This window comes from Rhea americana, unplaced genomic scaffold (genome assembly GCF_003343005.1).
Source record: "Rhea americana isolate MKP2758 unplaced genomic scaffold, rheAme1 scaffold_343, whole genome shotgun sequence".
Lineage (NCBI taxonomy): Eukaryota > Metazoa > Chordata > Aves > Rheiformes > Rheidae > Rhea > Rhea americana.
Genome location: NW_028186472.1, coordinates 438,942 through 452,974, shown reverse-complemented (window position 1 = coordinate 452,974; position 14,033 = coordinate 438,942). Strand labels below are relative to the sequence as shown.

General features: G+C 44.1%; 1 protein-coding gene across 5 annotated transcripts in view; it reads right to left on the bottom strand.

Annotated features, from left to right (window-relative positions):
* Nucleotides 1–14,033, bottom strand: part of CAMTA1 (calmodulin binding transcription activator 1) — a 421,647-nt gene that overhangs the window by 44,987 nt on the left and 362,627 nt on the right. For all 5 annotated transcript variants that reach the window (XM_085311536.1, XM_085311532.1, XM_085311534.1 and 2 more), the window contains 2 exons: nucleotides 8,796–8,922; nucleotides 7,680–7,814 (listed from right to left, as the gene is read on the bottom strand). In XM_085311536.1, coding sequence (XP_085167662.1) covers nucleotides 7,680–7,814; nucleotides 8,796–8,922 — 262 coding nt within the window. The remainder of the gene's footprint in view (nucleotides 1–7,679; nucleotides 7,815–8,795; nucleotides 8,923–14,033) is intronic.

Below are 14,033 nucleotides of genomic sequence, written 5' to 3'. Positions count from 1 at the left end.
CGCCCTGCGGGCGCTGCGGCCCGCGCTCCCCATGGCAACGGCGCGCGCCCGCAGCGCAGCGCAGCGCAGCGCAGCGCAGCACCGGCGGCGCGGCCGCCGCCCGCGAGCGGCACGGCGCGGGCTGCTCCCGCTGGCACCCGCAGGTTGCCTCTCGCGTTATAACAAGCGGGCTTCTCGAGCTAGCACCCGAATCTGGAGGAACCCCAACGGACACAAAGGCCAAAAGAGGGRAACTCCGGCTCCCCAGAGAAAAGGCTCCAAAGGCTGCGTGTAYGTCTCATGGGCATGAGAAAGAGTAATTGTGATTTTTAGGCCTTGTTGTGTTATGTTCCCCCTACAGCACAAGCAAGAGCACCTGGAGGATGACAAGGCTCCTTGGAGCCCACGCAAATGCATCTCTGGCCGCACTGCTGACCCTGGCTCTTGCTTAGGCTTTGGGAGACCTCCCAAACCGGATGCTAGCAGCCTCAGGTGTGCCATTTTCCCAACTGTAAAGCACTGTGAACAGATCTGGTGGTACATAAACAAAAACACACCTTTTCCACTACCTAGTAAACTGGCCATCACTGCTCCTCCTTCTAGAGGAAAATGAGTTTCAGAGCCACCACGGAAATACAAGGCTGCGTTGCAAGATGGACCCTGTAGGAACCTAGCTGTACCGCTGTGCAGTGTGAAGGAACAAATCTCTTTTGTTCTCTCCACGGCTGCGTCATGCAGTCCCTCAGAAGCTGCTTATAAAAAGGATGATTCACTGTGTGCCTGCAGGTCCCCCCAGATCTCTAGCAGCAGAAAGATTTCTGGGCTTATGGAATCGTTACTACGGTGCACCAAAGCAAACAGAGGAGATCATTCAACCGAACCAAGCCTGCAACTAAAAAGGAGGTTGTTTCAGTCTAACAGGAAGCAGCGATAGGAACATTCCCCCCCCCCCAACTTAGAAACTTGGAACATTCCCTCCTGCTCCAAAGATCATACTGCAACTTTCCTACAATTAAGTGGCCCTTGGCTTTTCCAAGTTCATAGCCTTCCCCTGCAAATGAGATTTGAACTCTCATATAATCCAGATGAGACCTGTGCTACCCATTCTGCTAAGATCTCTGTGCACCTCCCCTTCTATCCAGATGCAGTCTGGTACCCAGAGTTTCRGTATGTCAGAACTTGCAGACTGGCTTTATTCCTAAATCTGCAGTCTGGAATATGGCATTAAAATTAGGGGGGGCAATGAAGAAATTGTTCTGTTACCGCAACCTTAATGTCACAGTCATGGACCAAGATCCTGCTGCATTTGAGACTGGAAGAAAAAGGGTGTTAAGCCAGCTTCTGGAGTAAAAATGATGTCATATCCTTTGCTTCAGAGGGTAACAAAATCATGACAGAAATAAGACAATTCTGAACTCTTCTTCATTCAGTTCCACGTCCAACACTGCTAACTGCTCATACTTCTGTGCTAGGTGGTGATCTAAGATGGGGCTTATTAGCTTCTCTAGTGCTGTGGCTTCTCCATGTCTTCTCCTCTTTCTGCAAAATACCAGTTTGTAATAAAGCTTTTTCTAGGAAGCCTGTATTTGTTAGCACTAGCAGAGAATTTTCAGAATCCCTAACATACATAGGGCCTCTGAACAAATTTCCAAGAGAAAATATCTGAACAACAAACTATTAAGCCCTTAAAAAAAAATCCTTCGGTGTCACATTGTCTACAGAAATCCTAGGATTTGCAACCTCTTCTCTAAATCCTAAAAGCAGAAATGATAATAAGCATCTTGCTTTTGAACTCACACCATACTCGATTTCTTATCCTGCTTTACTCGCCCTATTTCCCTCTAGCACAGACCGTTTCCAATGGTTTTTTGAAGTAAGAATGAATTTACAGATATTTATGAAAACACTTGTATAAATCTGTATTTATAGAACATGCTTAAGTAAATGAGAATGAATCAGAAACATGACAGGAAAATATTTGTGTCACTTTTAAAAAAAACAGGTTATAATATGCAATGCTGTTCATCGCTGTATACACACAGTAAACATAATTTTAATAATAGCTCTAATACAGCAAATCTGCAGAACTAGTAAAAGTTAGTATCTCCTCTACATAGTTAAATTCCCACAATGAATTCAGAGAATGTCACCTGCAGTATGTTACTTAATACAAAAAAGGAACTGCAGATCCCTGCAAAGACTCATGTAAGCACTGAAGCATGTTTTAGTTATTGGTCTGAGAATAAACACTGATATTCCTGAGGAAATCTATTGTCTGACTGTGAAGTCAGACCAGCTGAAAAGACAACCTCCAGGTCACAAAATTAAATACACTTTGCCTCAATATAATCATATTATAGCCAAAATAGAAAAAAAAAAAAAAAGATAGTTTGCAAAATGCAGTCAAAGTAATGAAAGACAGATTTACTTAAAACAACTGTAGTTGAACTTTCTGTCCTTAATGATCATGTATAAAATGAGAAAACACACATCTCAGGAGGAATATAAACAAAATAAAGCATCCATACTGACTATTGCATTTTCAGAGTAAATGTAAAGAAAAGAGAAGAACAGACAGAAACATTTACAGTTTGCAGTGCACTTCCTAGTAAGGAACAAGATACTGATGTATTTTACCAACCCACATCCATCCCTGTGTGATGCAGCACACATCCATAACACAATAAAAAGTTCAGTCCTCTCCCTGAAGTATAAAATCTTTTGTGGTAAAATCCAAAATGTTAAGTCAGATTTGCATCTACCCAGGTAAAGAGAGGAGTAACTATTCCAGTCAGAAAGCAACTGCTCATTTCAGTGCTTGTTGGAGAGACAGCAAGAGATTTGTGTCAAACCCAAAGCCTGTTGAGCAACAGGTATCCAGAATCTGCCTGAAGCATAAATGCAACTGTTTTAGAGCATAAGCAGTAAGCTGGGAAGACATGCACATAATCCCCAGATCCTAGAACCGGATGCCTCAAGGAAGAGTAACTGTCACCAGTTGTCAGAGACGTATTTTTTTTCCTCAGCACTTTCATTTCATCTTGCTGCTGTTTCTGGACACATTTTTTTTTTCCACTGATGGTCTTTTATAGCTGTGAAACTAAATTTCTAAAGACCTCATCAATACTGAACACACAGTTTCTACAAGACCATGTTGTCTGAATCTAATGACATCTGCGTGCTAAAAAGGGCATCATATCCTGCTAAACAGGTATTCTCAGTGGATTTTGATGATGAACATCTACTGCCTTTTATATCTATCACCACATTACAGCAATCACATACCTGCCAAACTGTGAAATGCTACAGGTAGCATGCAGACTGTGTGTAACCACAAATGACCTGAGTACAAATGATCTGTTCTGTCCTGTGTACTTCTTACATGCAAAACCCAGCACATGGGTGCTGTGGGTCTGGCAACAGATACACTAACATAAATGACAGTCATCAAACAAAAACTCAGTCTTTTTATGCTGCCCAGTTGGGAAAGACAGACAAATCAAACTGAGAATTCAACACTAGCTAAAATTCAGGGGAAAAAAAAAGCCTTATAAGCCCCTTCACTGGGATTTGTCTTGTCTTGGCCCACCAATACGGAGTCCTGACCAGCCATGTGTTCCATCTGCCCAGAGGGCTCTTGCAACCGAAAGCTCCGAGGTGCTGGCTGACATGGAAGAAAACAAACTTCAACCAGGCAACTTTTGACTCCCCAAAGGACAAAAAGAATTGTAATCTGTTTCCCTGGATTTTTTCAGAAAGGGTGCTTATACTCTCTCTCCACCTCTTTGGGCAAAGCTTGTGAGATTACACTGCTTTCCGTCTGGCTGTATCCACTGAGCAGCTGTTCCCATAGAAAATGGTGGCAGAAAGAGGAACTCAGTCTGAGTTTTGTTGCTCTTCTACTGTCACACTGTTCCCAACACACTATGTAAAAGTATCTCATGCCAAAAAGCTAGGCTCCTATTGAAGAGGGCAGCTCACTATGAATTGTTGCTATCTTCCAGAAGATGGGTCTAATAACCCAGCTGCCAAGTGCTAAGAGATCCACAAATGAAATACATTCACACGGTCTGTCAGGCAGACTGATGAGCCCTGTTCACAAGTGTTCAGCAGTTTGAGTTTCAAATCACCTTACAAATTACCTGAGCATCACTCTTACCCCTGCCATACAGCTAAGAGGACTGAGACTCAGAAAACCACTTTCAATTAGCAGCTTTCCCAAACCTCTCTTAATAAAGACCCCATGAAAAATATCATTGTACAGATAGACTTTTGAATAGCACACATGGTTTGATTTTCTTAGTCTCCTTTTGCAACCCTCTCATAATCTTTTCATTGGGTGAACATCCTTACCCAAGGCATAAGCTGAATCAGCAGCAAGATACAACTGATATATCCTAACTTGATCTCCCCTTGCCTCACCATTAAAAAACACAAGATTCTTTATATATATATATGTATGTATGTATGTATAACCTTAATGTTAACTGGGAGCAATTCATATCCGAGAGCAGCAATTTTCTGTACATTTATTTATTTATTGGCCTAATTTTTTCCATATCCTTTCTTGATCAAACTGCTACTGTCTGCCTTTTACATGTGGAGCTGTGCTATAGCCTGTGTAACAGACTAGTACTGCAAAGGTGTATGATAACAACAACTCTTATTACTGGACAGTGAATTCTCAAGAGGAGTTTGTAGAGGTTTACAGCCACTTTGCTCGGAGCTATGCACGGTCAGGCAGCTAAAGAATTGCCTCTTTAAGAAAAGCAACTGAGGCTAAAGGTTTTCAGACAACTACAGACCTGAATAGAGAGGGTGATTTATTTTTGTCCTAAAGTAATTGAATATATACAGATCATATATTGAATGTCTTTGTCTTTATTTTAAAGAGTTGTGTTAAAGACAATTGCTTAAGTAAATCTATGAAGGATGGAAATTGTTTATCCCTTTACTAAGCCATCCTTGGGGTATTGTGGACTTCATCAACCCTGCCTCTCCCCCAGTGGTAATACTAGCTGGAATCATTAAATTTGTTTAACGGTGTAGTGCAAAGGAATTCAAAATGTCCATTTGAGTTAATTAAAAAGAACTTTAAAATTCTAGTCAATATTTTGGGACTATAAATTTTCCTTGCAATCTTTCCCTCAAGATTATGTAGCTGATAGTAGGGTAAAGATTTAAAGTAGTACACTTAAAGCAAACAGAGAAGACCAAGGAATTTGTGTAGTTATCCTACTGATAAAATCAAACCACATTGGCTTATACCTTAGCTAATATTTGTTTTCTAAGAATGCACAGGGAGATGTTACTGGTCCTTTAAATAAGAGGGTAATTTGCTGCCTTTGTAGCACTGTGCATCAAAGCAAAGGCCTATGGTTCGTATAATTATTCAGCCTTTTTTCCCTGAAGGGCTTCTGCATTGCAGCGGTCCTTTTACTTTTTTTTCCCCCCCTTCTCCTTCCTGTTAGCAATGTCCTAGTTTGTTCACTGCTGCAGTCCCCCTCCCTTCCACCATCACCACATCATAACAAGCTCTAATTGAGAGCTCGCCTGGTAACCAGCAGCTTCCAGACAAACTACAGGAACATCAGAGACAGCAATCACAGCCCCGACAGCCACCCTCTGCAGTTCCTCCAAATTCAGCAGCACTGAGAGAAGTGGCCAGGAAGGATCTTAAACTGTGTCCTCTTGGCATGCCACAACAGAGAGAGTGCTAACCCCTTAGTTTCTAACATCAGTATCTGTTGCATTTCACATGCAGCAAGCACTTTCAGTAGCAGGTGAAAACCAAATATAGCCTCTTCCAACACTCAGAAGTCAGGCAAACTCAAATTCTATGTTTATACTTTAATCACCAGTGTCAGGGTGCTCAGATATTTGACTCATATGACTAGTATCTAGGCTCAAAGTTGCTACTGGTATGGAGAAAGCATCTGTGAATATGTTAGTGAAGAAAGCTTTTATTGTCATGGCTTCCCAGATAGAATAAGCGAGCCCAACAAAACTCTTCCAAACACCACCTACATGGGTGTGTAACTGGTCTGAATTAAGCTCAAAACTGTTCAATATTTCTCCAGTTAAAGTGAAACATTTTGAAAACAGGTGAAAACAGGTATGCATTATAATAACACAGTGACACATGCTACTTCAAATCTTTGTAATGATAGCAATATTTAAAGTTATTAAACTGATAGCAAAAGTAATATCCACGGTAGACTCACTACTTCCTKCATCTTTACTACTCCTATGATTTCTTTGATGCAATGCTGTGTAACACTAACATCAGTTTCTCACCTATGAGATCTCTGAAGACTAGGGATCTGACTTTACCATATCTGTTTCTCATACTTAGCAGAGAAAGCAGACACTTAACAAATAGGTCACAAAGCAGGAGTGGCAGGACTTTGCTAAAATTGCACAAAATGCAGTACCCCAGCAGTTGTCTCTCCCTTGTGAAAAAGGATGAAAGCAGTATTGGTGGTCTTTTTCCAGCCTGTCACGGCTGTTAGTACAAAACAGTTCTTTCCTGAGACCTTCTAGGTCTGAACAGGAAGCTGCATCTCTCCCACAATCACATCAGGAAGAGAAATGGAATTGTTCTCCAGCTTAACACTGCCACCTTATCCAAGCATTACCCAGAGAGAAAACCAATAACGTTCATGCAGTCAGTCTGCTACAGAAGTAACCAAGACCAGCCAGTGGATCTGCTGCTTGCTAGAAGCACTTACTGGCTTTTTGTTTCCTCCAAAAGCTGTTCTATGCAGCCCTGGAAGTCATAGATAATTCAAGTGGGGCAATTCAATTCCTATAGCCTGGTGCTCTAAGCTCCTAAGTCCCCTTGTTATCCTTTTCCCATTTTTCTCCTTTGTAAAATACATTTTAGGGGCTCAGGGTCACCATATAAACCTGGACTTAAGATTTGCATGCACAGAATTACTGTATAAATCCAAAGTCTGTGTTCACACCTTTCAGTGCTGACGGATTACAGCAGTTCTGTCCTGATCAATCATGGATTCTTCTGTCAAATACTAGGCTAAGAGCTAATATTTGAGTGTATCCCTACAAGGCATGAGGGATACTGTCACAAGTCTTATGAGTCTAAAAAGGCAGATCGTGGCTGGTACATGCCAGAGAATGCCTAGTTTGCCACAAGGACAGACTGCTCTGGTGCTGAGATTCTCAGGTGCTTGAGAGAAGCTGTATCTGCCCCTTTTGATAACTTCTAGTTGTTGAAACAGAATGTAGACACCACAGTAGTGACTGCCTGTAACTTCCCTTCCTTATTCTGTATGCTGCTTTGCCATCTTCCCCCTTTCTGCTTATTTAAATACACATTTTTTCTAGATAAACTGAAGGTCAGAGTTCTCAGGAACACAGCTGCAGTGTAGAAGTTCCTCTCCTGCTATGGACTGGGTTGTTCACATTTTGGGAAGAGAGCAGCTTTCTATTCACATGAAGCAAACACCYCTGGTCTCCCTTTCTCTCAAATGCTGCCACATTTTGTTCACAGCAGAAAATTAACAGAACATTTCAGCAAGAGGTCTGATTAATGGAGCAAAGAGCAACAGACCKTCCCCACAGCATAGACTCACCTCCTGCACACTTCCGTCCCTCCCGCTCTCCCCAGGAGCTGTTTCATTCATTCAGAGTCACCACCACTTGGTGAGCTTGATTAAAGAATACTGTGTGCTTCTTACCATCTAAGGACAGCCAGTCATGCTGGGAGGAAGGCAGGGTTGGCAGAGCTCTGGCTTTATATTCAAATACCACAGAATTGGAGATGATCTGATTGTTGAAGGCAACTTGCAAAGTCACRAGCCCAGTGTCATGAGCTAAAAGGAAAGAATATGCAGTGAGACAGGGACTTCCCTGCAGAAACACAACTAGCTATCATTCTACTGTTCTCCTCAGGTGCAAAAGGGGCAAGAGTAGATGCTGTGAGAGTAGGTGATTGTCTAGTTGCAATATTTTTGAGATTAGACAAACTGAAAATGCCAATGTGTATTTTAAAACATGATGGTTGTAAGCTTCTGAGTCAAGCCAGCAGACTGTTTTGGCAGAATGCAGAATCATGGGTTCTTAAAGTTTAACCATCTTCACTGTGTTTTCTGCAGGAAGTTGGGGCCTAATGATAAAGCTAAATTATTCTGCACATACTTAAAGTCGCATAYTGTGTGCCAGTACTACTGAAAACCTTGGCAGGGACCGTGGAGGCATTCCTATTGTGTGTGAGCCAAACAGAAAGTGCAGACTATACACAAATTAAGAGGCAGCAGGCAGTGAATGCATATCTGAATATCAGTTAATATTTAATCTATTTCAAAATGAAAGCAATACTAAGAGCTTCTAAATTGTACTTACGTGATTTGTTGTTATGTATCAAGACTCTAAATTGCTGTTTACTCATTACAGAGGTCAAAGAAAAGGGAAAATTTCCTCAATGTTTATACACTACCCTGTACAATGGGTCCATGAGCTCAGTCAAGACATTCAGCGCTTTGATAAAAACCATTTAGCACTTTGATCTTCATATATGCTCTAGCTTCTCCTTCCAGCTCTCACTTAGCATCCTTTGGAAGCGAATGTGGGTCAACTAAATCCATTCAAACTAAAAGAGGTCTGCCTCCAGAGCAGCAACGTAACTTAATTGAAAAAGCAGCCAGAGGTACATGGGCAGATTTCAGGTGAGACAAGTGAAGGATATGGCAACAATTCACCATATCTTCCCCCACAAAAGACAGCTATATATGCAACACTATTAAGCTACGGACTTCCTCTGATACCACCAGCTCTAGAAGAGAGGCATTCCTTACCTGGGCAGTAGCAGCGCAGCACCCCTGGCTGAATTAAAGATGCAGGCACTGAAATCTGATCAAACAGACAGCTGTAATTATTGCTGGCTTCTTGCCATGGACCTGTAATTAGGACTTTCACTCCTCCCTATAACGAAAGAAAAAAATAGCATTACAAAAGAAACAATCCTCAGAGAGGACCGTGCACTGAAATGGCATGAGTAGCAAACAGCATTATGAAGGTTAACAGAACTGCCATGCCAACACAGATCCTTGGCCCCAGCCAACGCTGTTGCAAAGTCACCGTCTGAATGTCTTGCCTAATCCGCTCTCTGTCCGTATCACTCCATGCGACAGCCTGGTTTTCACAAGGAAGTGATTATATTGTCTGGGATGCCTTTGGCCACCTAGTCTCACACTGTGTGAGAAGAAATACAGATAGTATTCCAAACTTCAGCACCTTTACTGCTCTTGTCTCCTCCTACTCCCCCCCACCTGCCCACACTTCATTCAAATCCAACACTTTGGCAGCTCCTAGGTCAGTGATGGCAGACCTTTTTCATGTTGCATGCCAAGCAGCCCTCACACCTAGCAGCACTTTAACTGCTGAATACTTATCCCCATCTCCTGCCCACACTCTCCTAAGTTTCCTCTGGTTCTTGCTGCTGCCTGGGCAGTCTTCAGGCCTTGTCAGCATGACACTGAAAAGTGTCACAGGTCAATCATGATGAGAGTTTTGCAAGTTTGCCATCACTGCCTTGACTCTTATGATGTGGATGGAAGATTGCATATAGGACATAAAAGGTGACATATCACCTCTGGAGTCACAATTCAAAGCAGAACAAGAGCTAGACTGTGAATCTGACAAAATGTGACGTTGGAACATCTAACTAGAAACAGCAATTGTGCACCATCCATTTGACGGGGAACTTGGTTAAATAAGGACGCATGAAGACACAGGGGTGACCCAGAACAGGCCTATGCAAGAGCAGGGCAGCACTTGCAGAGGAGTCCTTCAGCCATGACTTCAGCAATCTGGGCCAAGCCTGGCACAGACCTTTCTCTTCTCTCTGCCATGGATCTCAGCAGTGCTCTGCCAGCCAACTGTGCTGCAAAAAGAGAAAAATCCCCGTGGAATTCTTTATCATGTGACTCTTCCACCTCTCCTGCTGGTGCAAAAATGCACCAGCCTACATCCAGTACTTAGGCTTGTGGAATTAGGCTAAATTCATCCTGCTGGCTGCGAGCAGTGGCACCCTGTGGCCATCCAACGCACCACACAGGCTCCTACTGCCACCAGCACTTGGGATGAGAGCAATCCTTTAGCAAGTTTCAGTGGAAGCCCTTCTTAAGCATCTGGGATCAGGACAACATCATAAAGCTGTGACAGACGGAGATATGCCTGACCTTGGATAAATACCATTTTGCAACACTGGTAATATCACTGGCTATAATGTGCAAGGGTTAATATCCAGCACAACCCAGTTCTCATCTTTGATGGCTATCTTTGCTACTGCTACTAATGCATCGTGTGTATTTCAGTGTAGAAAACCCAGTGAAGCTCTCATTTAACAATGATTCAGTTAAGAGTGGCAGTGTGTGGCTATGCTTGCCAGCAGGTTCAGCCTGAATTTTACTCTTGGAATTTCCCAATTCAGAGGCCTAACCCAATACTAAAACTCTTCACAAGTAATCTTTGTTTTCTAAAAGAATATGGTGTTTCAGCAAAAGCATCAACACTGCAATTCAAACAGCCTTCCCAGTAATAAGAGGCACATTTTGTAGAAAGAAAGTATCACAGGATTTCTGAAACTGAAAGAAGCTGAGCTTTATACCAGGCCTGGAGACAGATGTTTTCCCTGCTGCGCATGCAGGCTCCCAGGCTATCCTTTGCTACCCAACATGTGCAACCACAACAGAGACCTGAACAGTATCACCCTGTGCTGCAAGGCGCAGCCCAGCACCGCAGGGCGGCTCAGGTCGGGGGTGGGACACTCCAGCCCCTTCAGCCCAATCGGTAAATCCATGACTGCAGAATAGATGTGAGATCTGTAAGCTCACTCCCGTTTGACATCCAGCTCTGGAGGAACAGCCTGTCCTAGCACTACACATTCTGACCCAGCTGGCAAACGTGGATCAAAGCAGCTCCATCCTTCCCAGCACCAGGGTCGAGTGAGTGGCATGGCTAACAGCAAGGTCCGTCTTACACTAGAGCAGCACCCGGATGCTCCTCACGTTCACTGGAAGAGATGGTGTTCTCCGAGAGCTCCCCCGGCAGCCCGAATGGCTCCTTTGACGCTGCCGTGCTGCCCTCGGGCGGCAGCCGGAGGCACAGCGCAGGCGGCGGCGCCCGCAGCCCGCTTCGGAGCTCCGGCAGCCAGGCCCTTGCTGGGGGGGGGAGGTGTCCCACTGCCTGCTCGGGGTGGGTCCTGCCACCCACAGCCCACTTAGAGGCTCCTGCAACATGTCCCTTGCTCGGGGGTCGTGCCACCCGCAGTCTGCTCAGGGGTCCCGCAGCCCAGCCCTYGCTCGGGGGCTTCCGCTGCCTGCTGCTCGCTTGGGGGTCCTGCTGCCTGCAGCTCACTCCTACTAAGACCCCAGCACTGCCAGTGTGTTTCCAGAGCTGGGTAACAGGCCCTGGCCATCAAGAGGAGAACGGGGCAGGTGGGCAAGCCAGTGCATGGGGGAGCAGCCTGGCCTTCTCCCAGCCTGCCCCCAGCCAACAGTGCTTCCAGAGAGGCTTCTCGAGCAGCCCGAACCACCCGAGTGGAGCTGCTGGCACCTGGGAGTTTGCTTAGTCACTCCGGCCTGGGTTTACTGCAATCATTTGACTGACAAGCCTTCTCACAGCTGTGTGGTAATGGACCCAGAGGGGTCCACAAGTACCTGGAATTGCCCTGAGCTGCAGCATGTCACCTGGACATAGCCAGAGCTCCACCATGTGTGTCCTCCGAGGCCTTCGCTGTTCACATGTGCACTTCAGTCTGCCTGAGGGAAGGACTCCCTCAGCCAGGCACTTCTCAAACCACCCGTGAGCACTGAGGTCACTCTGCCCTTGCTGGCAGTGTCACCTCATATGTAGCTGAGCTCACTAACACACTGTTCGAAGAAACCAATGAGAAGATACTTCAGGGGCTGAGCAAGAACCTGCTCTGATCCAGGGCCCTTTTTCCTGCTTGGGTGGGTTTAGCCCTTCCTGAAGCCCTTAGCCTTGACTGTGGAGCTCGGCAGCTCATCTGCTGGCCCTGTGCCAGAGCAGCTGCAAAGTGTGCACACAGCTCTGTGGCTTACCTGGGTCCCTCAGCATCTGCTGGGCACCAGGCCATGCAAAATGGAACCACGCTGATTCCACCCAAGCCTCCAACAGGAATGCCGGCAAGGCATATTGGCATGGCTGGATGAGCAGGATCTTTAACTCAGCCAGAGCTTACCTGACCGATCTATTTAACATGAATCTGCTGTGTCTCATTCCCTTCTACTTACAATCTCTGTTTTATATGCCCTAGGCTAGCGAAACCTACAGAAAAATCTGGAAATAAATTACGACAACAAAAAAAAGGCAAAGGAGAACGACGGCTTTTCTACATAAGCCTGTAGTAGTACCGCTGACAGAAGTATTTGAGATCGACTTCTGCAACACAATGACTCTCTTCCACAGAAATCAGTGTATTTGGCTCAGGCCTTCATCAGAAGGTGCGATGACAAACGGGAACTTGCAAGTAAAGTGGAAAAATAAGAGGGTTCCTCAAATTTCTAAGAATGACTTAGAAGCTCTGCCAGAAGAAGAGAAGGGCTTTTGTTCGCACATACTTCTTCAGCATTAAGGCAAGAGTTATCAGAGGCTTGCAGGATTCATTTCACAGTGACTACTCTCACAGCTGCGATTGAACAAGGACCCTGAGAGCATAGCATTTTTTTTTCTGTTAAGTGTTTGGCTAAGGAGTACGGAACCAATTCCTATGGAAACTCAGCAGAGGCAACACGTGTTTGGGAAAATTTACTACCACCTTGTCAGATGCTTTGCTTGACAAGTCTTCCAGTTCCAGTCTACTCTTCAACAAGGCAAACACCCCATGCACCAGAAGGATACCTACCACTATGGGAGAACATTTAGAAACATATGTTAAGTGAAAACCATAACACACAAGGAAGCAAAGTTATCACAGCGACAAACCAAGCAGTGGTGGATTCCAAGAATCCTGTAGAAAAGGTAGAATTTGTTTTCAAGATGACAGTTCCTTTTTGGTTTTTTTTATGAGTTCACAATATAAATTTGTYCATGGGTTACTTATAGATAAAAAAGTACATGCTATGCAGTATTTTTTGATGTAATTGCAGCAATCAGGTGATTGTAACACTAGAAGGCAAAAATGTAAATAGTGCCAGACATGACAGTATCAGAGTGCAAGTGAGCAGTACTTTACTAAAAAGACCAGTCCTCTGGGCTTACTGCAAGATTAGATACCATTGGCCCCGCTGAGAAATCTGTATAAACTACAGAACTCTATCATTGCCAAGTAAACTTCCTGAAACCTCATGGCGTTTTCTAAGTGCCTTTCAAAACAGCAGTATCTGATACTTAATCCTGTGCTGGAGCTACAGTGCCAGAGAAGCTTTTCACCGAGCAGTCTCAATTCTCAATGAGTCTAGGACACCGAAATGCTGCGCAAATGCAACATAGCAGCATTCAGTGTTATTTTCCAGTAGTGGCAAAAACAGGAAAAGAAGCATCATCGTATCTCACTACTTCTATGTGGCAAATACTGCCTATTAATAAAGAAAATTAATAGCTGGGGTATTACTCTGAGGTGCCTGCAAATCAAAACTAGAAATTCCAGATATGAATCCATGCAAAGAGAAAGAAATCCTGGACCCATGCTAGTTTTGAAAAATGTCCTGGTGAGTCTATGGCCCTCGTGGTCATATAAAAAGAAATAACTCAAGCTCTGCTAGCAGGAGTTCAGCAATTCACTAGTGTAGTAATGGGATAATAAAAAAGGTTTCCATGGTAGCACAATAAAAGGAAAAAAAGTGCAACAGAAAGGCTGCAGGGTTGCTGCGTGTTTTTCTTTGAGTTTTGGGGTCTTCCACATAAATAAAAAGAGTGTAACTGCCCAGAGAACAGATACCAGCAGAAGCACTGTCTGTAATGCAACATAGCCTTCCTCTCCCCTTCCGCACTATTACAAATGAAACCTAATTGGAAAAATAAAAGAAAAATAAAAGACCTGCGACGACCTTTAGATTTGGAAAGCTTCA